General features: G+C 37.4%; 1 protein-coding gene across 1 annotated transcript in view; it reads left to right on the top strand.

The window, feature by feature from the left end:
- The window catches only part of plpp4 (phospholipid phosphatase 4), a 57,885-nt gene extending 37,360 nt beyond the window's left edge, over positions 1 to 20,525 (top strand). The window contains exons 3-7 of the mRNA XM_042009485.1: positions 2,323 to 2,413; positions 10,612 to 10,675; positions 10,775 to 10,899; positions 18,527 to 18,697; positions 19,882 to 20,525. Of these exons, the coding sequence (XP_041865419.1) occupies positions 2,323 to 2,413; positions 10,612 to 10,675; positions 10,775 to 10,899; positions 18,527 to 18,697; positions 19,882 to 20,090 (660 nt within the window). The 3' untranslated portion in view covers positions 20,091 to 20,525. The remainder of the gene's footprint in view (positions 1 to 2,322; positions 2,414 to 10,611; positions 10,676 to 10,774; positions 10,900 to 18,526; positions 18,698 to 19,881) is intronic.
- Positions 20,526 to 27,355: the final 6,830 nt, after the last annotated feature.

Consider the following 27,355-nt stretch of genomic DNA (forward strand, 5'->3'; position numbering starts at 1 on the left):
CAAAAAACATCTACAACATAGTGACTTTTTAAAATCAAACCTTTGCAGCTGGTTAAGGTTTACCTTTTTTTTTTTAACACAATCATCTTATATGTGCAGAACTTGAAGTCATTAAAGCTTTGGTGACAGCTGCTAAATTTAAAGTAAACAGTCCTTTATCATGATCTAAATATAGATGGCTAAATATATTCAAACAGACACTACATGACAGAATTAATTTCAAACCACATGAAAACAAGCATAAAATGGTCAAAAAGATAATAGCCACTTCTTTGTGCATGAATAAATAAAAAGAAAGCTTGAAATTACTTAGCTAAAAAATAATTTGAATTGTATGTTATGACAAGCATTGGAAAGTACATTAGTCATAGCAAGCAGAAAACACATGCAGAAGCTTCCCATGTGGTTTTCACCTGTTTGTCCAGCCAAGAGCAGAATATGATATGAGCAAACCATGGCAAAATACAAACATTTGAACATATCAGCTGTTTAACTAAACTCTGTTACGTCCCGTCCCTTTATTTGGTTTAAAAAAACTATTGACAGTTTATATTAACTTCAGTATCCATAGATCTTTGTGATGGCATGCCTCTAAATTTTCAGCTGGAAAGAAATACCTCTCACCCCCATCTCCCACCAGGAAAATACTCCTGGTGCCGACACTCGGCTGTCAGCCTTCTTTATTGTTGCTGCCGTGATAGCATCCCTGAAGGTGTGCACAATTTATCTAGCCATGAATAAGAGTCCATGGACAGGATTTACATCAAGCTACATCATGACTCACTGGGACCTTCATTATGCTATTTACAGCATTAGCCGTGAGGCAAACTCAAGAGTGACTCCGGGATTTATTTCCATCATGGAAAGTGGCATGAATTTATTGTCAGTCCCCATAATCCTAAAATAAATACAGTACCAGTGGATCAGATGGCAAAATGTCACAACATACAAAGTCTGAACAGGCTATTACTGTGGCTTTTAGCATTTTAATCAGTCTGAATATGGCTGTTTCCATTTCCATTTCTGCAAAGTTTATAAACATAATGAGCATTTCCATTAGAATCAACTAATATGTATTAATATTTAAGCAGTAGAAATTGATTATATTCCGTATTAATTGTGTCCTTACCAGCTATAATGTTAATATGGTCCCACCAGCAGACCACTTATTTAGATTAAGCAACTAAAGATGCACACTGTTGGCACTTTGCCTGTTAGACAGACAGTTACCCACACAGCAGGGAATTATTTAAAGGAGAATAACAGATGTGTCAAATGGCCATTCAAAGGGATAAGTTTCAATATAATTTTGTTTTTTTTAATGTAAGGATACCAATCTCTGTCTGGCTTTTTAACATATACTAATGAAAGAACATAATCTTGTCTTTAAGGTGGGTTTGGATACTATCTTGTGTTTCCATGGTAACATTTGCTCATCAGTCTTCTTAGCCTTGACTACAAGGATATATTCTAAAGATGCCATTTTCTTTAAAAAGAGAGAGAGAGAGAGAGAGAGAGAGAGAGAGAGAGAGAGAGAGAGAAAAGCTGCCTTACGAGATAAAGTAAACCAACCATGACAATGTTCTCCTGTAGATTCATTCACAATAAGTTCTGAGGACATTTAAAAATCTCAAGCAAGACAGGAAGTTGTTTTCTTTTTTCTTTTTTCTTTTCACCCCTACTGGTTTTCCCTCTAAACCTCAGTGAAAAGTGACGGCCTCTGTTGTGAGTTAAAGGGCATTAAATCACATTTTGGCAAATGTGATTGGAGCAACATGCTGGTAAGATGTCTCTACAATGATGTTCCTTCTTTTCTTTTCTTTTCTTTTTTTTTTTTTTTAATAATTTAGATTTTTCTGCATTGTTTTACTCTACAAAGTTTCAGGTTTGCATTGTGGCATGTTGGTATGTAATTTACACTGCACCTGTCTGTGCACATGTTACACGGATATGAAATAATTGGGGCTGATGTTATCTTAAATACTTTGTTGCTTAAGGCAAAGAAAATCTATCAAATTTGTCTGGAAAGCAATTAATACATTCTCCAGCAAGAATAATTACCTCTGTGATGAGAGGGCTTGAATCTCTTATCAAATTCTCTCTGTTCTAACAGGAAGACCCACTAAACAATAGAGAGGTTTGTTTGGCCCCTCAGCTTGCCTTGTTAAAATTAACACTGAATAATAGATGGATTTAGGTCATACCTGGAGGCAAGAGTAATTTTACAATTAACCTGAAAAACAGACCCAATGGAGCGCTGCAGTGCATCTCTAATGTCACAGTAATAACCATCCATGTTTTATTGTGTTTATTTCCACACAGGCAATTTCCTTCCTTACCCCACTGGCAGTGATATTTGTGGTGAAGATAATTCAGAGGACTGACAAGACAGAGATCAAAGAGGCATGTTTAGGTACGTGGAGACGCTTCCTGGAAATGCAACAGATGTTTTGCTAATAGTCAGCCTAATCTCACTCAAAGCTCATCACTTGCAGATACTCTGTCATGTTATGAATGAGCAGAGGTCTTTTTTTTTTTTTTTTTTTAGTTATTTTAGGAAAACTCTTACCTGACCAAGTGGTTTTAGTGTTTCAACCCAACCAAAACCAGAACAGATCTTACACGACTCGAAAGTCGAACCCCAGTTTGTTTTGTAGCACTGCACCACAGAAAAATGAAGTGGAAATTTAGAGAGGGTTAGTTTTAAGACAAGAGCGTACACATATTTTAGAGTTTCTGTGCATACGGCATTGTAGGAACTGTAAAAATAAAAAACAAAAAAAAACTCTTTTTGTTATTTTCTTGCAGTTAAATATCTTCAATCGTTTCCTACTTTTGTCAGAAACAAATTGGTCCCATATAAGTATCATATTGTGCTTATGGGTGTTACTCTTTAAACTCTTTTACCTCTCATTGCAGTCAGCATGATCACAGCAGTCATGACTTTTTTCCAGTTTACAATTTTATGCCATTTGTTTCATCCTCAAACAGTTTCTCTAACACTGATCTTTTCCCTGTTCCTCACTTTCCCCTGGGTTAGGAAACCAGTAGAGGCTTTGGCATATTAGAAAGCATTGAGAAAGTTTAACACAAATCCAATTAAAGAGGCACACAAGAATTGAATCAGGTGGTGAACGGTGGCTTGGTGCAGCAGTGCAGAGATTACAAAGCTGTTCAGTATTTAATCTGCCTGTAGAGAAGGACTTCCACAAGCAGTACTGGAAAACAGCACAAGTCAGAAGAACAAAGAGGAAAAGGAAGCCCATTATTCTGACAAGGCTCAACATGATCATAGTTTTTAGGGTGGCTTTAAACCTGTAAAATCTTTAGACCTAACGAGACAGGAATATCAGACATCACTTGTTCAGCCAAGTCTATCATTAAAAATGGCTTATTTTTAGTTAAAGACAGACCTGTGTGTGTTTAAACTCAATCTAAAATCCCACAAACAAAGCTGTTCCTGTATTTGCAAATGTATTAATTCAACGTTATCCCTGTGGGCCTCTAATTCTAAGCTCATAAATCACTTTTTCAAACAGAGGTAATAGAACATGCATAAACCGGGGTTTTGGAGTTAGATTTTAATCCTTGGAATTACTTATGGGATTATAATTTGCCAATATAGTGCATTCATTGTTTGACTTTGTGCATTCTGCTTTCACACTTCCTCTCTATTGTTCTGTGGGGGTAAAATGAAAAGCAGCACTCTGTTTCTTTTGTAAAGTTGTCTAATAATCTTTTTATCATCCTTTAACTCCTGCAGCTTAATTACATGATTATCTTTCAGTCAGAATATAATGAAGCCATTTGAGGATTGCATTTTCCACAAGGCTACCCTTTGAAAATGACACAGACATAAACAACAGTGTTTGTTTTCCATTTTGGTTACAAAGCATAAATAATATTATTCATCATCTGAATATGAGATCATATATCATGCAGAGACATTTTCATTTAACCAGCTGGAGATATATTTCACTGAGCAAAAATTACAGTTTAAAATAGAAGTTTGTAAGGTCTCCTCACATTTAAAATAATGAATCAAAATTTATTCCTTAAATTGTAAAAGTACTTTCTGATAACAGTAATTATTCTGTCATTCAAATATGTTTTTGCCTTGAAATCAACCTGTTTGTCGGAGCTGAGAAAGTATTGTGGTGATGTAAGGTTTTATTTAGTGGGTCTCTAATTTCCTGCAATCACTGAAGAAAAGTCCCAGGTACCTGAACGCAGCACAGACCTTTTTGTTCAGGTTGAATCTATTGTTAGGTTGATGAATATAGAAGGTGCCTGTGTGGTGGACTTCAAGAATGGTCAATACCACTAGCATCACTAAGAGCCTGAAATTAGCAGAAGCAATGTGAATTCAAGTTTGGAAGCTATATATGGTAAGCTGTGTAACTTTTCAGGGCCAGGGACACATTGAAAACCTACAGAGATGTGGGCTTTATATAATCCACAAACATACCACAATATATTACCCTTCTTGAGGGAAACATGCTACAGTCATGAAAACCTTCTGATATTAAAATTAAACCTCTTAAGTTGAGCCACTCAAGCAAAGTTAACTGGTAGAAAATGATCACAAGGAAAACAACAATCTAAACCATTTCCAGCCAAACCAAATAAATAAATTAGGCTCTTATTTACATATCAATGTACAAAAAAACAAAAAACAAAAAAAAGAAAAACACTTGTTTGGATACTGCTAATATAAGATCAGAAAGAACTGGGGGGAAATTCAAAAAGCTGATTTACTGGTTCAGCTGGCTATGTTAAGCTGGAGTAAACAGTAATCCTGGGTTTTCTGTTTCAGAAAGGTTCATCTAGATAAGTTGATATGGAAACATATGCTGTGAACATAGTCTGGTAGGGAATAGGTTTAGTTCAACTTTGATTTATAGAAATTAACACACAATTCAACTTTAGATATTTGTTATTTAAATTCTGGCACCTTCTCCATTGCATGCTTCATCCATCCATCCATCCGTCCATCCATCCATCCATCCATCCATCCATCCATCCATCCATCCATCCATCCATCCATCCAACCAACCATCCACCTGCCTACCTACCTATCTATCTTTTTTAAGAAATTATTTTGGGACACTCAGTTTGCGAGATAGAAAAGATAGAAAGCACAGAATCAAAACCTATTATACAACACAAGAATAGATAAACATTAATAAAAGTCTGTATGTAATACACTCTTCGTGTCTGCAAAATGAAATAAATGCAGGACAGATCCTCACACAACAACAGAGCAATGAATGGATGCAGTAGCCTCCCTGCAGGCCTGTATACACACAGCACACGCATCATAGCAGGCCAAATCTATTTAAAATTTCACTAAGTCCTCTGCAATTGCAGTTCATATTTAACTTAAAGTGAAAGCACATTACCTAAAATAATGGCCACATTGTGGAGGACAGCACAAGCCACTGTGATGTCCCATGTCCAAGTGGTGAGGATATTGAAAGTGTGCCTGCAGGAGGCCATTTTTTATTCATGCCCATGTCCAGGCATGGGTACTATTACATGTCTGCACACTGTGTAAGGAGAAAAGGCTGGCAGGCATACCCACTATCCACTAGAAATACACCATAGATTTCACCTGTGAATACAAAATGTCATCATCACAACCTCATACAGAGAGGGGCATTCCTGACTTATCCATGATGTTAAAAGTGATAGATTGCAGAGGACCTAAAGACTCATAGACCAGGCCAGGCCATTTCCCCACAACATTGCTCATCCTCTGCCAGTTAGCTTTGCAGACCATCTTGATAAGATGTAAACTATTAAACCAATCAATACGCATGACAAGCAATGTACAGTCTTCATTAATGGACAATATCAACAAGTCATGTTCACCTGAACTTTAATGCTGCGATAGGAGTTCCTATTTACAAAAAAAACCCTCATGGGCACCTGGGGGGGATTTTCCTTTGATGTAATGATTCATTGAAATTTATGTGCATTATTGTTTAATGTTTTTTTTTTGTTATGTTTTTTTTCTATCCTGCAAGTGCTCTCTGGCACTTGCAAGGCCAAAGTTTTAAATAAGAATACATTATTAGTGTTTTGCCTGGTAAAATGAAGGTAAAATAATATGCAGATGCAGTCAACTGCACGAAAGAAATTGGAGAAACTTGTAACACAAAGCAATGATTGTCCTACCATGACTGTAAACACTTCCCTGTAATTTGTAATTTCTCCTACTGCAATTCTATAAAATCTTCTTTGATGTTGGTGAGTAGATAAAGATATCCGATAGAACTTTAATAGCCAGACACACATTTACATCCTTACATATAGAATTTTTATAACTGGGTGTCCGGAAACAAAGTTATTTCTGATGCTAAAAATCTGAATTTGGTATTATCTCAGCAAGAGAAGCAGTTTTTGGGCATGTGAGTCTTGTCACAGCTGTACGCTGAATCCACCAAAGACCTCTTTATCCTCCTTATTTATGCAGATTCTCGCAGTTTCAAGATTTACATTATTGATGTTATCACACTATCAATCAATAAGTGTAGAGAAGACTACATCCGAACCCGACTGTCTTGCTCTGCCGCTTGTGGCCTCGGAAGGAAGATTTTTTGAATGGGTAGATCCCCAACTTAAATGGCTGACTTTCAACAGGAGATTGTACAGGATTTTCAGCATGTTGCTCTCTTAGCTGAATGTCACACAGTCACAGATGACTGTTTACTGTTTGGTGTGGATGCAGTAACTTAGAGGGTGTTTCAGCTGCAGACGTGCACAACTAACAAAGAAACTGGATGAAGACTTTGGTCAAGTTGGCTGGTGCTCAGAGAACGTTGTCTTGATCATTGAGATAGAAACTTTTCTAAACATTCAGCAAACGTTCGCTGAAGGTTGCACCTAAACTTTGGAGAACCTTCCCCAAACCACTGTTTCCCCTCCTCTTAGTCCCAGTCCACCACAGCCGCTGCTGCCAGAGAAAACAACTCCTCAAAATTAACTCCTCAAAGTTAAAAAGGGGCACATGGAGCACAAATCTGAACCACCAAACAAAAACTGACCTTATAATTTAACTGATTGAATTGCTGCAACCCATAGTCATAAATAATGTAACATAAAATAACAACATACCAAATCTTTGTCCATGCCTATGTTTTACCTGATGGGTCCATTGAACACCTTCGGTGGAGGTGGTTGGTGAGGAGGGTGTGGTGGGCTCTACTGATCTGAGTAGACACTAAAAACAACATGAAACAGACATGAAAACAGGTCAGAAGGAAAAAGGGAAGAAGGATACAACCCCTCTAGGGGGTCCTGTTTTCTATTAGCAGAGTGGTATCTTGATACTCAAAAAGGTATCGGACTCGATTTTTTGACTGGCTGATGTCAAAGTATTGACTCCAGAGTATCTATGCCAATCTCTACATGTCAATTATTCCGGTTGACATCCTATATGTGACAGTGAAGTCCAACAATATTGATTTAATTATGCCTTATTGTTATACATTATTTTTACTTTCAAGCATATAAGGAATAAGAACAGCTCATTCTAATTCTCCTCAGTTGAGGCTGGACATTAAGGCTTAGGGCCCCCCTATTGGCTTGTGGGGTCCTATGTAGTTGCATAGTCCCCTTATTGCAAGAAATGGCTCTGCTAACTTTTCAGCAATTAAAGGGAATGTAAGGTCAAATTTGTCACTTAAGCTAACTCAGCAAAGATGCCAACAAGCTAAATACCAAAAATTGATTGTTAAACTGTGGCAGCTTTGCCCTGTAAGGCAGCTGTATGTGCTCAAGACTCACATAAGCATGATAAAACAAACCATTTGCTGCTTCAGGGTGTTCAGGTTGGAATGGTGGAAACCTGACAGAAAACACAGTGCAGTTAAATGTTGCATTTTACGACTGGTCAAACGCAACATGTTGCATTTTGGATTTTTATCAAATCTGCCTCAAGTTTGCCCAAATTAATTAGCACATAAGTAATCCTGACCTTGAGCTGTTCTCAGCAGCTTTGGGAGATGATAAATTTGAGTGCTGGCAACATGAGGCAAGCTCAATTTCACTGCAAAATATTAAAATGAACCTATGAGGCCAGGCACTCTCCCTAATCATGAGCCCCAGTGGTTTTCTTAAATGCTAATTAAATGAGAATTAATTTACAGTGCAATGCCCACCTGTCAACTAACTTTAATCCTCGTGTTTTCTGTTACAAACACTTGGCTGAGGCTGTAATTGCTTCATAGTCAGATTTGACCTGACGCCATGTTTTTCACCAAACCACAGTAGGGAAACCTTTCTCTTTTTCCTCTCTCCTGGAAGCATCTGACTTATAAACCAGCACAATGTGTTTAACTTTAACATTTAGCTTACTTGGCTGAGTGACCATAGAGCCATTGGAGTAAATCATTGAAGCTAATGAACACTGTGCAGGCTAAGATCTTAGATGCCAACATTTTAGGCTTCAGAACAGACCCAGAACCTGCTGGAGAGATTAGATTTCCCAGCTGGCTTGCAAACACCATGAAATCACTCTGGATGAACTGCAGGAGGGTACTGGCAGAAAATGGCTCTGTAAATCTCTGCTAAGACTGTTTTCTCCTCAACCTGGTCCTGGATAACAGTATGGATGAATAGATGAATATGAGGTTGTCCAACAAGTTCATTTTTTAGAATGATTTAATTATGTAGGTGATTTTAAAAATATTTGTATGTTTGTAAAATGACCAAAATGCACCCTGGGTCTCCATCTGGGCCATCAACAAATCACCTACAGACACTGTCTACTGCCATTAAATGTATCGTAACATCCATGGTGGTTATTAGAGTGTACCCATTTAAACCAAATGTGCCTGCAATTATTTACCTAAAGCTATTATCTTGACATCACACGTGTATTTATGGTACTGAAGATTTCTTAACCAAAAGCCAAGCATAAGGACTTTATTTACACTACCAGGCTGAAATGACTCCAATTGGATTATTGTCACTGATTTTACCCATATCTTATTTTTTTTCATAGATTTTTGTTTGTTTGCTTCTTTGCTTCCAATTTCTCGAACACTTCAGCATGTATTCCTATCTTGGGTATACATTTCATCCCATATGTGGCTAGACGACATGAGTGAGGATGCTCATATTGGATTTCATTCAGCTTTTAGGTAACATGCATATGCTGAGCATTGTTGTCACCAATCTGCAGAATTACTATAACTACTACAGCGCTGCCAACAACAGCTGCTGAAGCAGCAAAAAGTAGCCAACTAGATTTTCTAGCCCTTCTCGGCATTTCTTATACTATACCTGGACAAATGCTTGACATGCTCCGGTCTAGAGCTAAATCCATCCATTAATTTGTTGTAATAAACAGCTGCACCTGGTTGATGAGGGGCAGAAAGAGCCAACGTTTGGTTAGATATGAGAGCATGTTTTTTAGCAAGAGGTGAAGAGGTGAAGAGGTGAAGATAGCAGGCAGAAGGAGAGTAAATATATGGTCCAATAGGAACACACATGTTAAAAAAAATAGCTGTGAGAACAAACACTGAAATTCACTATATTTCTACTAAAGGAGCTAATCTATGGAACAGCTGGAATGACAACTTGAAATCATATCAAACATCAGACATGCTTAAACAAACAGAAAAAAACAGTATGTTGTATATGACAATGATCTGGGATGTGCAAAATATTCTGATGTAACGCTGTGAAAGCCTTGTTGAACAGGGTTAGCACTAGATAAGTATTTCAGTTCATACCCTCTTCAACATTTAAAAGCTTCTGATTTGTTTGCCAAACGTTTTTTTTTTTTTTTTTTCCTAAATTTTGGTTATAAATAAATAAATAAATAAATAAAACTGGTGTAGGAAGCAGGAAAACCTTGTATCCATCAGAGAAGCTGAAATACTGGAACAATGTTTAGACATCAGAGTTTTTTTATGATAACAGGTTTTTGCATCTCTTCTGAAGAAATCTGCAGCAAATCTACAGGGTGATTGTGTATAATGGAGAACTGATTGTCTGATTCATTTGATAGCACTTGGTTTTAGCCTTTAGGATTACCATGATTTTTATGGAGGACAGGGTTAGACAATTACCAAGTTATTTTTAAATGACCAATTAAAAATATAGTAAAAATGTAATCCTGTTCCACTGACGCTCTGGACTTGCATTTTACTATTAATAACTAAATATGTTTAATGTAATCCATTAACTCAAATGGTAAACATCCACTTTGACATAAGTCTTTTTGAGTACATGGATGCATTCAGTTAAAAACACCACTCTTCCTGTGAGCAATCTCCCAGTTCTGTTAGAGAAGCTTGGATTGAATCTAATTGCTCCTGTCAGGACTCAGGGATGATGAGAAGCTGTTTCATGCATAAATCCTGACAACCATCTGTCCAGTTCTAAAGGAAACCCCATGAATCTTATAGGATTTATTTATATATTAAACAAGGAGAGCAGGATACCTGCCAAAGCCTGTATTGCATAAAATATGTAAAATTGATTCTTTTACAACAGCATCATTGTTTCTTTTGCTGAAAATGCCAACCTCATCTGTTGGACCACTTTGAATAATAACCACCATAAAATTAGGATTTGTGTGTGTCTTTTCCTTTCCAGCTGTGTCTCTGGCTCTTGCTTTAAACGGAGTCTTCACAAATACTATCAAGTTGATTGTTGGCAGGTATGTGTCAGTTATGCAACACATAAGATTGCATCTTTCAGCTTTGACTTAAAAGATTTGTGACCAATGAATTGTTTGACAAGTTGCTTTAATTTCCAGACCCAGGCCGGATTACTTCCAGCGTTGTTTCCCTGATGGACAAGTGAATGCAAAGATGCTGTGCACCGGGGAGCGAGAGGTAGTCTCTGAAGGACGCAAGAGCTTCCCCAGCAGCCATTCCTCCTGTGAGTAATTAAGATTTCTGCCAGCACAAGTAAAAGTTACCATAACTTTCAAACTAACTCCATAAAACTGCGCACAGTAGCTGTTTCTCAGCTGGATGTTGCCATGAGTGATGTTTTGCTCAAAAGAAATGTCCATGTGGTGTTTGTAAGGTTTATTTTGTTCCTTCAAAGTTAATTAAAGGTTCAAGCTTTCACATCCTGAGGAAGCTTGTGGAGAGTGGGTCACTCATATTTATTTTATGACATTTGACAGTCCAATACACAGCCACTGTTTCAGCTTCACCTGACTTCCTGTTGTGCTCAGCTGTACAGACCTGCACAGGATGCTGGGAATCCTTTCCACCATATTGCTTACAAGCTGTTTTCACCTCAGCAGCATGTTAAATAATTCACATGTTTTTCTCTTGTCCAATAGATGACAGGAAAGTGGTAGATACTGCATGGCTTGCTTGCATGTGAGCCACACAGATGTTGTACAAACCCTCAGTATTACATGGTACATTGGGCATATAAAAGGTGCAGTTAAGAAGGAAGATCTCTGAAAATCACTAAATGCCTTAATGCACTTAAGGCCTTTGAACATAGAAACATGTTAGCATAGTTTAGAAGCTTTTTTTCCACTCATGCATCATGCTAACTAAAAGGACATCTATACATTGTCTGCAAAAATATAAACTGGGACAAGCTTGATATTTTTGGAGTATTGTTTGCGTTTTGCACAGTTAACATGGTAATCATGCAGAACTAAAGCAATGCAAGAAAGAAAAATGGATCCTACTGATGCCTCTAATTAGCAAAGGTTGAAATGTTTTGAAAAATTTGCTTTCATCCTGCTGTGAGTATGACTGCCTTGAAATTTTCCACAACAGGCTGCATGTGTGTTGCAAAAACATGGTACGACACCCTGAAGTATGAGATGATTTTGCCAGTGAAAGTTTTGAATTAATGTTGAAAACAGCGGTTGACTTCTAATTTTCAAATTGATGTTTAAGCAGAAGTTTAATGCTCAGAGCACCTGTTTTAAAATGAAAAGCTTTGAAGTGCAGACTGTGTCCCATTAGAAATGGAAAAGAGAGACGATGCCTTGTAATCCACTGCAGCTCTGTGTGTGGATTACATTCATCTATGCGACAGCTCTAATAGCCTTATGCTGTTACACTGTGAGTAAGGAAGTGATTGAGAGAGCAGTGCATTGGGAACACAGGTAGCACCCATATGGCATCACATCTAGAGAGCAAAAGGGATCCAATTTCCTGTCTGTGTCCCTTTATACCAGACAATGCTTGCTGGATTGAGCTTAAGTTGCTGACCTTTCACTCAGACAAATGTGACAAGGGACAGAGAAATAAGACAAGACAGCTGATAACAGTGAGTTTAGCCTTAAATAAAGAGGCATCTGTAGATGACACATCACTTCTGATTGATTTAAAGCCTGACACATCACTTGGAGGTGTTACAGTCACATTCTCAAATGCGTTTGCAGGGAAAAAGATTTAATCACGAACCAAAAAACTCCATCAAGGTCAGCCAGGACAAAGATACTGTAAATACACCCAAAACTCATTTGATGGCATCTACTTCTTTAAGGAGGGAAACTATTTTTAATGCAATCCAAAATTTGTACGGCAGCACATGTTTTTTTATGATTAGATTTTCTTTCTTCAGCTCGTATCAAAGTAACAGAATAACTGGAATTGGAGAAAACAGGCCCCAGAGAGAGAAAACAAAAAGATAAATAACAACTCCCCCAAACCCACTGCACCAACAGACACAACAGTAAAGCAAACAGGACCTACAGCACAAGCTGTTACTGTTGACACTTCATATTTATCTTACATTTCCCCTTTGTGCAGATTAAGCTATTAGATATGATCTATTAATAAACGCTCTGACGTCTTTACCATTTGTATTTTCTTCAGAGTTTATGTGAATCCTGTGAAATAAACCTCATTTTTGATTTACTTATCCACTGTCATCTATATTACAATGTCTATCATCACATTTTTTTGATTATCTAGAGAGAACTGTATTTTTGCTCATGCCAGCACAATTATACGATGCTAATAAGGAGTTTCTATTGAGTTTTGTGTGCTCATGGATGAAACCACTTAAGGACCTAGTTGGTTGGTTAGTATGCATTTCCTGCTGGTGAGAGCCGGAGCAATGAGCCACAGGTCCCTGGAGGGTCAAAGGTCAGGTAAAGGCTGAGAGACTAAAAGCATCATAATGTCACTTCCACAATTTTCTGTGGTGTTGATGAGGACTGCTGGATCACAAAGTGATTAAGTTTTTTAGAGTTAACTCCAGCACACTCTAAACATGACACACACGGCTGCTTTGTATTCACTGCTGATTCATAAATGTAATTGTAAGATGATTCTCAAATTAATCAAACATATGGTGCATATTACACCTGCTTATTTTTGTCTTCTTGTCGTGCTGATTAGGGTTGCCAGATGGGACATTTTCAAGTGTGGTATCACAGGCATGAAATTCTCATTTTATTTTTATGTTAAATATGGAGTCTTTCAATGGTCATGGACAAGAGGAAAAAAGCAGTATTTTTAAAACATATTAAGCAACACTGAGTCCACACATTACCCTTTGTCTTTTTTTTGTGTGTACATAAAAAAGCAAAAAAAAAAACCCCAAAAAACCCCCAAAAAAACAGCTACATCTCTACATCAGACCTTCACTGGTCTTCTTTGGTATGCTGAAGAGCTGTTGTGCTTTAGATAACACCTCAGACAAATAAAGGAGGAATTTGAAAAAAAAAAACAAAAAAAAGCAACAACAAAAAAAAAACAGAAAACAAAACAAAAAAAAAAAAAAAAACAGAGAGGTAAAAGTGCATTACAGCAAAATTCCAAGTATCTGTTTCCTGTTTGAGACACCTAAAACTGCTGGAATCTGGTCTGGCAGCCCACTGTGCCTGGTTTAACTAGGAGGGGTTAAAAAGCAAAGAAGGAAATTCTAAGCTGGGATGAATATAGTAGAAATAAATAAAATGCATCAGAAAGAAACAGTTTATTTAACTCACAACATCATCTGGAACTATTCAAGTAACGGACAAACTATGTGCTTTAGCGTGAATAAGGCCACGTGCGACGATCTCCTACTGGGAAAGTTAGATGGATTTGATTTGTTTTTTCTCTGACACAGTCCACATTGTTGCAGTGTCAGACACAAAACTCAATTCCACTGCCATGATCCTACGTTTGGACCGGGACAGTCGTGGTGCCCATCATCTTCAGTAGCGTCATCATGAGCTAGCCTAACAACAGTAAAGCTATAATTCTATCATTTATCTAAAATAAGATAAATATTGATTATTGAGTTATTTCTTACAGTTTAGATTATATTGTGAAAATAAAATAATAATATGTGCTAATATAATGTCATTCTGTTCATCTACATGTTTGTAATGTGGGGTTAAGAGTTTCTGGTCACAACAATCACAGGAAATAACCATGTTATCAACTCCTTGAATTCAATTATGATGTGGTGCATGCATTTACTTACAAACTGTAAATTAGAATTTCCCATTTACAACTGGAACATCAAAAAACAAAAGCACACTCTGGATATAAAACATTAGTCATACTTATAGAATGTAATTAGCTCTTTTCTCTCTAAAGTTAAGTCAACTGCTTGCTGCTAATGGAAATTTGCTGCTAATAGCAGAGCAAAAGTCAAGAGCAAAAGAGATTAAATGTTCCAATTCCGAGGTTCAGTGAATGCAACGTGATTTGAATTTGAAGTTTTAGAAGATAAATGCGAAGAAGCTGGACAACAGTATCATGAGCTGGCAGCTTTAACAGAGTGTTTGGATTAACAGAAGTCTGTGTGGCTCGATGAGTGGATTTAGACCTTTGAGCCCCAAACAAAGTGAGTTCTTGGACACCTAGATACACCCAAATACATGTTCTGAAGCACAGAAAATGCGGGTTTATTTTTCCATAAATGTCACATATAAAGGAAGTTTCATTAACACTGGAGATTTCTACTATGACTGGGAAGATAAAGTTAATACCAGTATACTAACTGAATTATACTAACTGAATAAGTCCTATACAAATGTGTATAACATCATCATAAGCACATTTATTGTTACACATAAGACACTCAAAAACATTTGTCATAAAAAATCGTTAACTTCATTAATGGCCGTTGGTACTGCATGCAAAAATGTTATTCTCTAACAGAAATCACCTCCTCGTTGCTTTACTTTCTTAAGACTTCTGAACAAACCTTATTCCTTTGTAAAAAGAGGGAAAAGCACTCGCTCTGCATTCATCACTTTCATTAGGTGTGTTTGTTTTGTCTCAAAGGATGTGGGTTTTTCAGGTTTTACAGATGCATTAAGTAGATTCATTATCACAATGTCCCCCCCTCCCCTTTCTCCATCCTCTGGCCTTTCAACGACTCCCACTCGCTCCGGAGGAGCCTCCTGCAGTGGTTATTAGATACACTTCATTTCATTTCCTATTGTTTTAGTAAATTATCCAAGTTTTACTTTAAAATGTGTTTATAGGTTTCTTTGTGTGGACACGTTGTCCCCACTCATGTTTTATACATAACAGGTAAATATTTGTTTTGGGGTAATCCTGATTATGTTGACCCAGTACGTGTTGACTGTGTGTATTACGGATGTGAAAAAAAGGGTTAAAATCATGTCTTCTTTGTTTTTTTTTTTTTTTTTTTTTTGCTTGTTTTGTTTTTTTTTTTTTTTTTGTCAGGTAACATTCCCTTCCCTCTCTTTTGTGCTTCCTAGCAGAGGGTTTTAAATGAGTTGCAGAATTAAGTCACTTTGTGCAGGTACTTTATATATTTTTGTGTATTGAGTTCCTCCTCGATTCCTCTTCCTCTAAAAACTGTCAGTATATATCAACACAGGGAGGGAAGAACACTGCACAATTTTAATAGTCTCCATTAAAACTGTGACTGTGGGAGAACAAATATGTTCAACCCCTGAGATTTCGGTGTCCTGTTTAGGTGTTTGCCTCTCAAAGCATGCTTGAATAAGCTCTACCACCCGTCACTTTAACAGACTTTTGCTTTGGGGGAAGTATTTAACTGGATATCTGTTTTTGGCTTAATAACAACGATAAGTAAGGAAGGAGCAAAACACTCAGAATGATGGGCAGTTCTTTAAAGGATGAGATGGTGTAGATAAAATTGTGATTAGTTTATCCTGCCAGTGCTACAAAAACAGCAGTTAGTGATGAAGAATAAGCTCTGCATAAAATGAGGAAGATATTTAGAAAATGTGTGATTTTCTCAGGCAAAACTCCTAGAAGTTAAAATTTAAAATGTTTAGTCAGCAGACAGAGCCTTTGGTTCATGGATGATTTAGTTCTGTCTTCCCAAATGAGTAACGAAATTGGCTTAGCTATGGTTAGATGTGTAAAACAAATAGTGTAAGCGGCTGCGTAGTTGGAAATGTGGAGCAGTCACGAAGAATTGAGATGGATGGGTACAGAGGGATGCTCAGTCTGAGGAGCTTAGATGGGAGTTAGAAAGAGCATGGCTGTGTGGTTGTCTGTAAAACCCATGTGGTTCTTTCTGTGGGTGGTGAGGACTCTGTGGAGTATTTTCTATACCACAAAGTGCCAATTAACTTTCACTGTGGCATGATTCATATCTCTCTTGATCTTAACTAACTAAAAGTATTTATTTTATTACTCTAACCTTTGATGAATTGAATCTTTCAAGTCTTTCATCTTGAACTTCTGCTAATTTTGTGTGTTTGATCTACCCACACAGCAAAAATTAGAACCTGGACAAACAGGGGTTCATTTCTGAAGTTTATTCATGAACCCTATTACTTTGTTTTTAGGAATGCTCCCTGGTTGAACTGAATATAGGAGCTCATCCGAGTGGGTGTTCAAGAGCACGTTCAAGCTGTTCTGCTGGAGCTGATGACTAACCACACAGCCTGGTCTGAGCATGTACCTAAACAAAACAAAATATATGTAAAGTCATTTAAAATGTCATGTATCTGTTCTAACATTCATATGGAGTAGATTTAAAAGTAAACTCTCAGTAGAGTTGCATTTTAACCGTTGTGCCACCATCATCACTGATGACTCTACGGAGACAGTGAATAACTTTTAAGAATGGAAATCACCAGATTTCATCACAATAACAACACAGTTAAGAGTAACAAAACAGTTAAAAAAGAAGAATAAAACAAAGGTAAAAGATACATGAGCATTTATCTGCCCTCTGTGCTGGATTTAATAGAGTTGCACATTAACATCCTACCTGAGTTGGATATTTTGTGTGAGGTACAAAGCTGTGGCAGGACTACAGTTTCTCTGAGAGATTCTACTCCATATATTCATAGTGTATTCACCCGAAAACTTACTCTCTGTGTAGAGAAACATCTTTGCATGTGTCCTCCCAGAAGTGTAGTGCTTACTTTTCTGGAGTGCATGCTATTTGGCACAGCTTATTTTATAGGTAAATGCCAGTTCCATGACCTCATTTACCTCACATCAGCTGGAAATGCTGACAGGCTCTAAAGTAAGAAAATTCAGAGCACAATAGGGGCATCCAGCCAACAAGTGCATGCTAGATTCTGTTCTGTAAAAAAAAGTCAAATCAAGGAAACTATACATTGTAGGATATGTTTTATATATATATATATATATATATATATATATATATATATATATATATATATATATATATATATATATATATATAAATCAGCAAAAACCATCCATCCAGCCATCCAGCAGTGTGCCATTGTAAATGACCAAACAGAAAGAGCAGAGTTGTAAATGGATCTAACTCATACTAACTAACAACAGCATGGTCACTGAGATGGCTGGACTTTGTGTATCTACCCTGTTTACCTATCCTCCTTCCTCTTTTTTTAGCCTGCACAGTCATTACTTGTGTTTTTGATGAGGTTGTGGGTTGACAGACAAATGTCCAACTGACTGATCTTGATGGTTCCCACTTGGCCTGCATCAGTAAACTAACTTGTCTCAGCATCTCTTAGCACCTTCACACAACCCTGTTTTTATAAACTTAAACCCCCACTTTTTCTCTAACATTAACCAGCAGATGTTGCTGTAAACTTATTGGTTGACCTGTAAATAGGTGGATAATATGATTTAACATTTCTAGACAAAAATCAAGATGAGATTCAAAATGAAGCATTCATTAGAAACATAATTTGGGGTTATAGAATAAACACCCCTCTCAGTCAGACCTATGAAACATTATAAAATGGATCACTTTCAGTGTGTGGGCTCTGCTTAGTGCTGTTTGGTAAATGTAGCTGTCTGCTGGCTTCTGATTGCTCTTTTGCACCTACAGCAGTGATTTAGTGCAGGAGGGTTTGCCTAATGGACTGCAGTTTGATCTTGCAGTGATATTACTAAAGTGTAGGTGGAAGAGGACTAAACTTTTATCAACTTCATTTAAAAGGTTTTTCTCAAATCCCATGTTAATTCACAAACACGTACACGCACATGCACAGACATTTTCAAGACAATGCTTTGAGATGTAATTATTACTGCAAATTGTTGATACTCTGATTGCTATTCATGGTGTTTAATCTTGACCCAGATCTCTTCTTTCTTTTTTTTTTTTTTTTCTTTCTTCCTGCTAGTTGCATTCTCTGGGCTTGGTTTCACCTCCTTCTACTTGGCGGGAAAGCTGCAGTGCTTTACGGATCAGGGTCGAGGGCGCAGCTGGCGCCTCTGTGCCATGGTGCTGCCTCTTTATAGCGCCATGATGATCGCCTTGTCCCGAACCTGCGACTACAAACACCACTGGCAAGGTTCGCCCAACTGCTCGGACACAACACATGAATGTAGTTTTGACTAAATCTAAATATCATATAACGCTTTCATACTGAGTGGTTTAACCTCCTGAAAACAATGATGAAACGTTTTATTCAGCAGGAAGGATATTAAAAGTGACAAGCTACAGGTTTTTAAATGTTTTCTGAAAAACTGGAGGGAGACCAGTGAAGACAAGGAGATAAAACTCCATATGTGTTTGGGGTGTGGGAGAGAATAAGTGATAATGTGATGACAGCTCTGTCATATGGTGTTAATTAGTTTTAGTGAGCCATATGCTTTTGGACACCCACAAAAATGACTTTTTTTTAAAGCCTGGAGTTATTTACACCCATAGCAAGACACTTGCACTAGTTACATGCAGACTGATAATTTTCCTAATCCTCTAGATATCTACGTTTTCTCCTGCTTCTCCTTGACAGACTTTAACTAAGCAGCAATAGTGCAGTCCATTAAACTTGAGGAGCGTCAATCTGCTTTCAGTGTAAACACAAGCTGGGAGCTCCCAGTTCCCCAGCTGCTACACCATGCTTGATGGATATTAATATTCCCACCATCCCTTTGCACTGTAGAGGTATAAAAAAGGTCACTAAACTAATGTATTAAATCAAGGCATAGTATGTTAAACTCGGGACTCGATGGGATAATACAATTGCAAAACCAATGCACTGTGCAATGTTTGATTGGTGAAAATTGATGTATTATTTTGCTATTCAACCAGAACGAGTTAATATTCTGGAAGTCTCTTTTTCAGATACTTCAGCTACCAACTGGCTATATCATTTTGATCTTTCCCCAGCAATTTATGCTGTATATTCTTTGCAGCTATATTATTTTATATGATATATTATATCTTAAAGGGGGTATAATACAAAACTATTAGGCATGTGACAAAGTAACAGTGACAGCCAGTCCTGAGGCAAAAGAGTACAGTCCTCAGCTGAATAGATTCATTGCTCTGCTTTTCATGTTACTTTCATCAACCTCTAAACAAGCCAGGCATGATAAATGTTCACTGAAACACTATAGCACACAAAGCAATGCCTAATTAACCATGCTCGTTCTCAGAGAGCAGGTGTTATTTATCTTCTGCCACACATTTGCTAAAATTAGTCATACATATATACACCTTAAAAAAATCTCCATTTCTGTGTCTTTGCAGACGCCTTTGTTGGAGGTGTGATCGGATTGCTGTTTGCATACATCTGCTACCGCCAGCACTACCCGCCCTTCCTGTACATGGATTGCCACCTGCCTTATGCCAGTTTGGCTGCTGCCTCCAACAAACCCTCACATCCTCAGGATGACCCACAGCCCACTGAAAATGCCACCACCCTTCCCTTGGAGGGCTTGACTGAAGGGCCAGTATGACTAGTGGCCACCACTGAGACAACCCATGATGCTCTCACCATAGCGCCAAGCCCACCGCCTCATTCCTAGAAATTGACTGGCTCTTACATACATTCCAGTGGACAGTTAAACTCGTTACCCATTTGATTCCATAACTCATTTTCTTAGTGACACCCACATATGTTTTTTCCTAAATCGGTTTCTAACTCAGCAGCGATTAAAGTCTAAATATAGCTGTGAAGTGTGAGAGGAACCTACAGATATGGGACATCACCACTGAGAGGGAAGAGAGAAAAACATGTTGAAAACTGAGAAAAACATCTTACCTAAGGCTGTGAGTAAAGATGGAAATACTGGCTGTTTTTTTGCCTAAACTTTTTGTTTAATGAGAGATGTCATTGTCCAGCCATTTTATACACAAATTTAATTGTTTTGGCGTTGGAAAAAATAGTTTGGGAGACATGGAGAAATCCAACTGCATGTCACAGCAATAAAACCAAAAAAGATTAAGCCAGTAAAAATAGTGAAATTGTGTAAAGAGGGATGCATAAAAGAAAGTAAACCTAATTTAGTTTTAATGTCTCAAGTGCATTTAAAAAAAAAAAGCTGGTCAGTTCCAGGTCATAACAAAAATAAACAAATAAAAAGAACTGAACCAAAATGCATAAACAGTGTGTGAGAAACTAAGGCTACATCAACACGGAGACAAAACTGAATTATTTAAAAACAGTTTTCAGTAAAGAATAATCTGTCCACACATAAGCACTAAAAATGCCATAGAACATATGCCAGGCCTGTAAGTGGTGCTGAAACGTTGTCACCGAACTACACTAAAAACAAGGAAGAAGACATGGAGCATGCACATGAACTCCTGGGTCTGTGGCATTATCGGTTCAGGAAAGGAGTGTTTGGATTGTAAGTACAGAAATTAAATGGTGGCATTTTTTTTTTTTTTTTTTACTTTGGGGTCCAGTTTAAAAGAAAAAAAATAGCATTTGAGGGCTCTCACATTGCCAGCTCCATGTGGACAAAAATCCAGTTTAGTTGATACACCTAAACTTGTCTCGGTGTGGACATGATCTAAGGCTACATCCATGTGGAGATGGAAACAATTTCATTTTAAAAAGGTTTTTTTTTGTAAGTTTAACCATCTCAGTCAAGTTACCGGCCGGACCACGAAACCTGTAAACTCATTACACTCTGCATTGTGTAGGAATAATGTGGGGGGTGGCTTTCTTGTTGTCTCTGCTCTCTTAAAGACAAGAAACTTGGGGAGGTTAGCTGGCTTACATTGCTGGCAGTGCATTTTTACCAAGACCTGGACATAAAAGTTAAACTTATCTACTCATCATACATCTCAGTAGTAGTTAGAATACCTACCGTGCACCAGACATATTATAACACAATATAGAGCATAGTGCTGAACTGTCACAGCCATACTGACAATACTGGCATTTAGTGATTTATCACATTAACGTTTTTGGATAAGTACCGAAGCGTTTCAAGAAGCTTGTGTTTCCACACAAAACCCCCAAAACTGTTGTAGTGTATACACCAGGTCTGTAAGTGGTGATGTAACGGTGCCACACAAAACACCAAGGGAATAAGACATGCGCATGCACATAAACATGTAGATGTAAACAAATAAACAAAGAAATTGTTGGAGAATCAAGCTAAAAAGAAGAAATTTGTGTGACATTTGTGAGGAGCAGATGTAGCTGTAAAAGCCATATCATGCTCAGTAGCTTCTGCAGCACGAACACAACACTGTTGGTGGGGTTTGTGCGTGCAGGAGAGGTGAGTCTATGGCGTAATCAATGCAGAAAAGATGTGGATGGGTTGTAAACATAGAAACATTTAAAAACGTTATGGTTATGGGCTCCCAAAATGCTGGTTCCATATGGACAAAATGTCCAAATGATAAAAAAAAAAAAATAAATCATAACACTTTGGAGATGGCCTAACTGCACCCTATAATACAATACAGTGTAAAACAATATAATAAATTTCTGGACCATGTTTAGCAACAATAACTTAACATTTTCTGTATTAAACTGCCGCATTTGTCTTGTGACAAGCATGGCAATGTGATTTATCACCAGACATCATCTACTTTGATCTAATCTGACAAAAGACATTGTTTTAGAAGCCTTGAAGTTTATTTAGCGGCCATATTTTTAGAAAAGGGGCTTTTTTCTTTTACTGAAAACACCTCCAAACACACCATTCTTGTTCAGACTATTTCATACATGTTATCACAAACTTAAACATTTAACATGCTATCTGAGGTCTGTAGAGTCTGAGATGTAGCCCTGGGCTTTTTTTGTTGTTGTTGTTTGTTTGTTTTTGTTTTGTTTTTTGAGCATTGCATGGATTGACCGTGAGGTTAATTGACTGGAACATCCTGGAAGAATTGACTACTAAACTGAATGCTTTCCGCTTGTAAAAGATCTTCTTCACTGTAGTAAAATTGACTAAAAGTTATTTGTAAATTACCATATAATCTTTCCCAATTTGATGGGCTGCACTTGCTTTCATTGCTGGTATCTCTTCTCCTTAATGTCATGTTAACACACACCCAGATGCTCCAGACAAGCAAACTGACAAAACGTCTAGTTTACCAGAGGTGTTAATGCTAACACCTGGCTTTTACTTACCATATTAATTCCAATGGAAGCAAGTTATTTTTAGACGTTTTACACATTACTTTTGCATTTCTGCTTAGGTTTTGTTGAAACAACGATGATATGTCAGGCGTTGTTGTTCATATACTATTGCCTTTACATCATTTCAACACCTGAAAAGAAGTTAAGTGTTCTTTTCTTTTTCTCACAAATGTTTGCCACATGACATGTGATTGCAACTAGTGCCAAAAATAATAGTCCTTAAAACCTTACTGAATCAGTTTCTACAGTTTCACTGGTAACTAATATTTATGTTTAAAATTCAAGGACTTGCAACACTACTATACACTCATACCTCCTCTGCTTGTAATCACATTGGTTGTCCATAGCAACATATTGAAAAACATAGAGCCAATACACTGTTGAAGAATCAGTGATCCATATAAAATAACAGTAGCCAATATACCATTTCGCCCCACACTCTTAAGCTTGCAATTCTGTGTCTCTTCATTTTCATTCTTCTTACTCTTCCCACTGGAATCCAACATAATTTTTCACAAGTGCTGCATTTAATGCATGTTCCCAGAGGTTGCACACAGACACGGACCCTCAGTGAGTGCAATCAATTACCTGCAGGTGGGAGTGGGCTGGCAGAAGTGTGTCTCAACAGGCACAGACTCCAATCTGATCCTGCATTAATCCTCATTAAGTGAGGTAAGTCAGTGCTGCTTATCAGGACATTGGGGCTGTATGATATGCCCTGTGAACTGCCCAAGCATCTCAAATGCCTTTCAGCCCACTGACGCCCCACAAATAGACAATTTAGCATGCAGCGAGAGACAGATCTGAACCCAGGACTAGGATTTTAATGTATTATTCATCCATTATGGCTCCATTATTTATTAATATAGGGATAGTGGGCAATATTTCGATGAAGCAGACACCAAAGATTTTAAACTTTTTTTTTCTTTTAGCAGATAATCAAAATTAGAAATACTTTATTATTCCTAAAGGGGAAAATGTTGCATTGCAGTGCAGCTTAAAGCAGTTAAATGCACACAGACAGCGAAAAGGAAACAAAGAGTATAAAATTAAATGTGCTAGTAAGAGGTAGCGTATAAACAAAATATAAATAATACATCAAAGACACTGACAAATTGATAAAAATGTACAATAATTACAAAGAGGTTATGGTTCAGACCTAATTTACAGGGCAATTATGCAGTTTGATGGTCACAGGAAAGAATGATTTCACATGTTGTTAAAGAAACTTCCTTCTCTCTGACACCACCCTCAGTGGGTCCAGCTCCACACCTGCAACATGACCGGCTGCACTGATGATTTTTTATGAGTCTGTTAAGGTCAGAAAAAAAAAGTAGCAGGAACTACAGCAACAGGCAGCACGTGCTTCTCACACATGGGCACAAGTAAAAAGATAGCTGGCACACCATCACCCACAAACCAATTTGTAGCCATACTCCACTTTTGTTAGAAACGATGCATCGTTTTGTTGCCTGGTTACTGTCTTTTTTTCTGTTGCTGTGACATTAATGGGAAGGTACAGTTTCAGTGTACCCATCAAGAGGTGGGGTGGGGTGAAGGGGACAGAGAAATTGCACAAAATTTCACCTTAATTCATCTCTGATGTAAAAAACCACACACATTTTAGTAAAAAAGCATCAGAACAGCTGTGCTCTCGGCTGCATTTTGGCACAATTTGGCTTCTGGCACAAGATGAGACAAGGAAAGCCTCTCTGTGTTTGAAATTCTTTTGTATGTCATCTAGTGGATTAAAATCAGCCACAATTAAGCTCCTATCATGTATGTATGCAACGTACTGGCAGCCTCTTGCTATAATTTTGTGTGTGTCTGCGCGTGTGTGCTGGGTTTGACAAGACCCATCCCACATTGATGCAATACAAAAAAGAAACTCAACAAAGAACCTTTCAGCCGAGAACAGAAGGTGCTCGGCTCTGCACTTCAGACTCGGTGAAGGGACTAGATGAGACTCTGAGAGTTGACTTAAAACAGCAGAGACTTTTTTGCCAATTCCTTACAGTCTTTCAGCAGCAGCCATGAGATCTGCACCTGTTAGATTCTGGCTTCTTAAGGTGGATTTGGGGAATAAAAATGATTGTTAACACAGATATATAAAATTCTGTACACCTGCGTTTGCCTGAGCTGATGTCTGGTGTTTGTACTTTATCATTTAATTCTTGTTATTAGATGGTTCAGTGTATGAAAAAAAAAAAAAAGAGAAAAAAATTAAAAGAAAAGTTTTTTAGGAGTCACCTTAGAGTGTTTTCACTTTTAACAAGAAATTTAAGTTACCAACTATCCCAAAATTCTTTCATGATTAGGTTTTTATTTGGTGCTATAGAGACTTTTGTAGCAGTGTGTGCCGCTTGTTTCAAAAGGTGAACGTGTCACTTTCAATAACAGATCAATCATTTTCTACAATGAAAGAAAAATATGCTACGTGCAGTATTTCTTTACTCACATCAGATGCGAATAGTGTTTGTTACTGTGCAGTTTCTTTTTTTTTATGTCTCCTTCATAACAACTGAAGGGATGACAGTAACTAAATCATATTAAAGTATAATAAAATAATCATCAGTTACCATGACTAGATGTCTGAAAAAATAAAAACGAGTGTAAGAATCTTAAGAATCTTTGTTCATGGCATGCCAGTTCTGTTTGTGAGAAAAGACTGTTTTCTATGAATAAGCATGTCAGGCCTTGAGAATTCTTTGAGCTGTTTTGCTGTTTGTATATTTTATGTACAATAAAGGACTGCAGATGTGTGAACTTTATTCAAGAAGAAAACAGTGGATCATCATTGTAATTGTTGGAACCTGTTTGCACGGATGAGCTGCTTTACTTGCATTTGAGACATCACAAGAAAAAAGAAAAAAATCAAGGTATGAGGGTATTCTTATAAAAACAAATACTATAATTAGTATTAATATTTTCCCTTATGAAATAGAATAGAAGATGCTTGAATGAGCTGCAGCCCAAGTTTAGGTTAATATATGTAGGCTTCGGTAGGTGCACTGTCAGGTTGCACAGTGCCACTGAGGGAACGTGTGCATAATTATTTCTTTTAAAGGCGTGTTGGGCTTTTCTCTGTGAGTTGTGCTACTGTTTTCTTTAGGGAGTTAATAAATGTAATAAAGACTTGTTGCTGTTTATATTAGTTGCACTGGGCTGCAGTCAGAAGTGTGTCAGTCACGCTCCTTATGAGACTTCAAACCAAAGAAAGTTAAAAGACCCAAACACAGGACTTCAGGATCAGGTAGAACCCCAAAACTTTAATAAGATTTCATGCAATGAGCTGATTAGAAGCAAAATCAGACATGAAACAATGAAATCAAACAATAAATGAATAAATTAGACTTGTAGAAAAAAAAGAAGGAAGAAATAAAATGTTAAATAGACACCTGCAAGGTCTAATAGTGTCTCCTGTGTCATTTCTTGGGCAAGGCTGGATCAAGGCTGAGTCGCGGCTACGTGTAAGAGCTTATGGCCAAACAATCATCCTTGAACATGACATGGCTAAGATGAAAGCTGAGGGAGACAGGTGATTTTAGAGCAAGGCAGCCCAGCAGCTCAACTTGCTAATTCTTTCAGCTTTAACACAGTTTGAAAAGGATGAACAGGGTGTACCGATCGCCTGAAGATAACAGATTAAAGATGTCGACCATACTTGATGTTTGCAATTAATTTTGGTTACTAAACTGCAAAAATCCTAATATGAGTAAAAAACACTCAAACTGAGAAGAATCTGACTATAATCCAGTGAAATGATCTGCCAGTGCAGATAAATACAGGTGAGATTTCCTGAAATAAGAAAAAACTTTTGCATTTTAGACAAGTGAGAAACAGGCTGTGAAGAAGTCATTTTGAGTTCTTATTAAGTTAAATACCCTTCAAAACTGCCTCTTCTCAATGTTTCTTTCTCACGTTAAAGAAAAGATCCAAAAACAAAAGCAACTAAATAAGAAAATTCTTATACACCACATGTTTTAAGGTGTCACTCATTTGTGTAAAACTTATTTCAACAAGTCTTACCAAGTGTTTTTTTGTTTTTTTTTTTGCTTATATTAAGATTGTTCTGTTTTTTAACTGTCCATGAATTGGTACAGAGGTCTTGAAATAAGATTTTATAGCTGAAATTGGGTTGAAAGATAAAATGTTACCCAAGGCCTGGTACACACATAACGATTGTTTTAATCTTATGAGATTTTTTATTTGGTCGAGACCTCACACATGAAGATAAAAAAATCAGTACTGTGTGTGGTGTGCATCGATAATCTAATCCCAGAACAACACACACATAAAGATGCTGTCCTGCAACTCATCTACAATCTAGTCCTCCGAGCCGGTCAGAAAGCACGAGTCATTGGCGTTCCTCAGAAATCGGCTCTGAAATATTGAACATATTCCCAGTTGTTGGCTACGACCTGTTTCAGAGCGGATTATTGGGACATAACACACCACAGACCAAATGATAATTGGACGGGGAAATCTCACGATGATCATGCGTTTGCCATCAGAGGTCAGGAAGAGGCAAACAGCCCAAAAATCGTTATGTGTGTACCAGGCTAAAAACTGTGTGATTTAACTTGATTTGCATGCAGATGTGGCAATATGAGGATTTAG

The sequence above is a fragment of the Melanotaenia boesemani genome, chromosome 16 (genome assembly GCF_017639745.1).
Source record: "Melanotaenia boesemani isolate fMelBoe1 chromosome 16, fMelBoe1.pri, whole genome shotgun sequence".
In the NCBI taxonomy this organism is placed as follows: Eukaryota; Metazoa; Chordata; class Actinopteri; order Atheriniformes; family Melanotaeniidae; genus Melanotaenia; species Melanotaenia boesemani.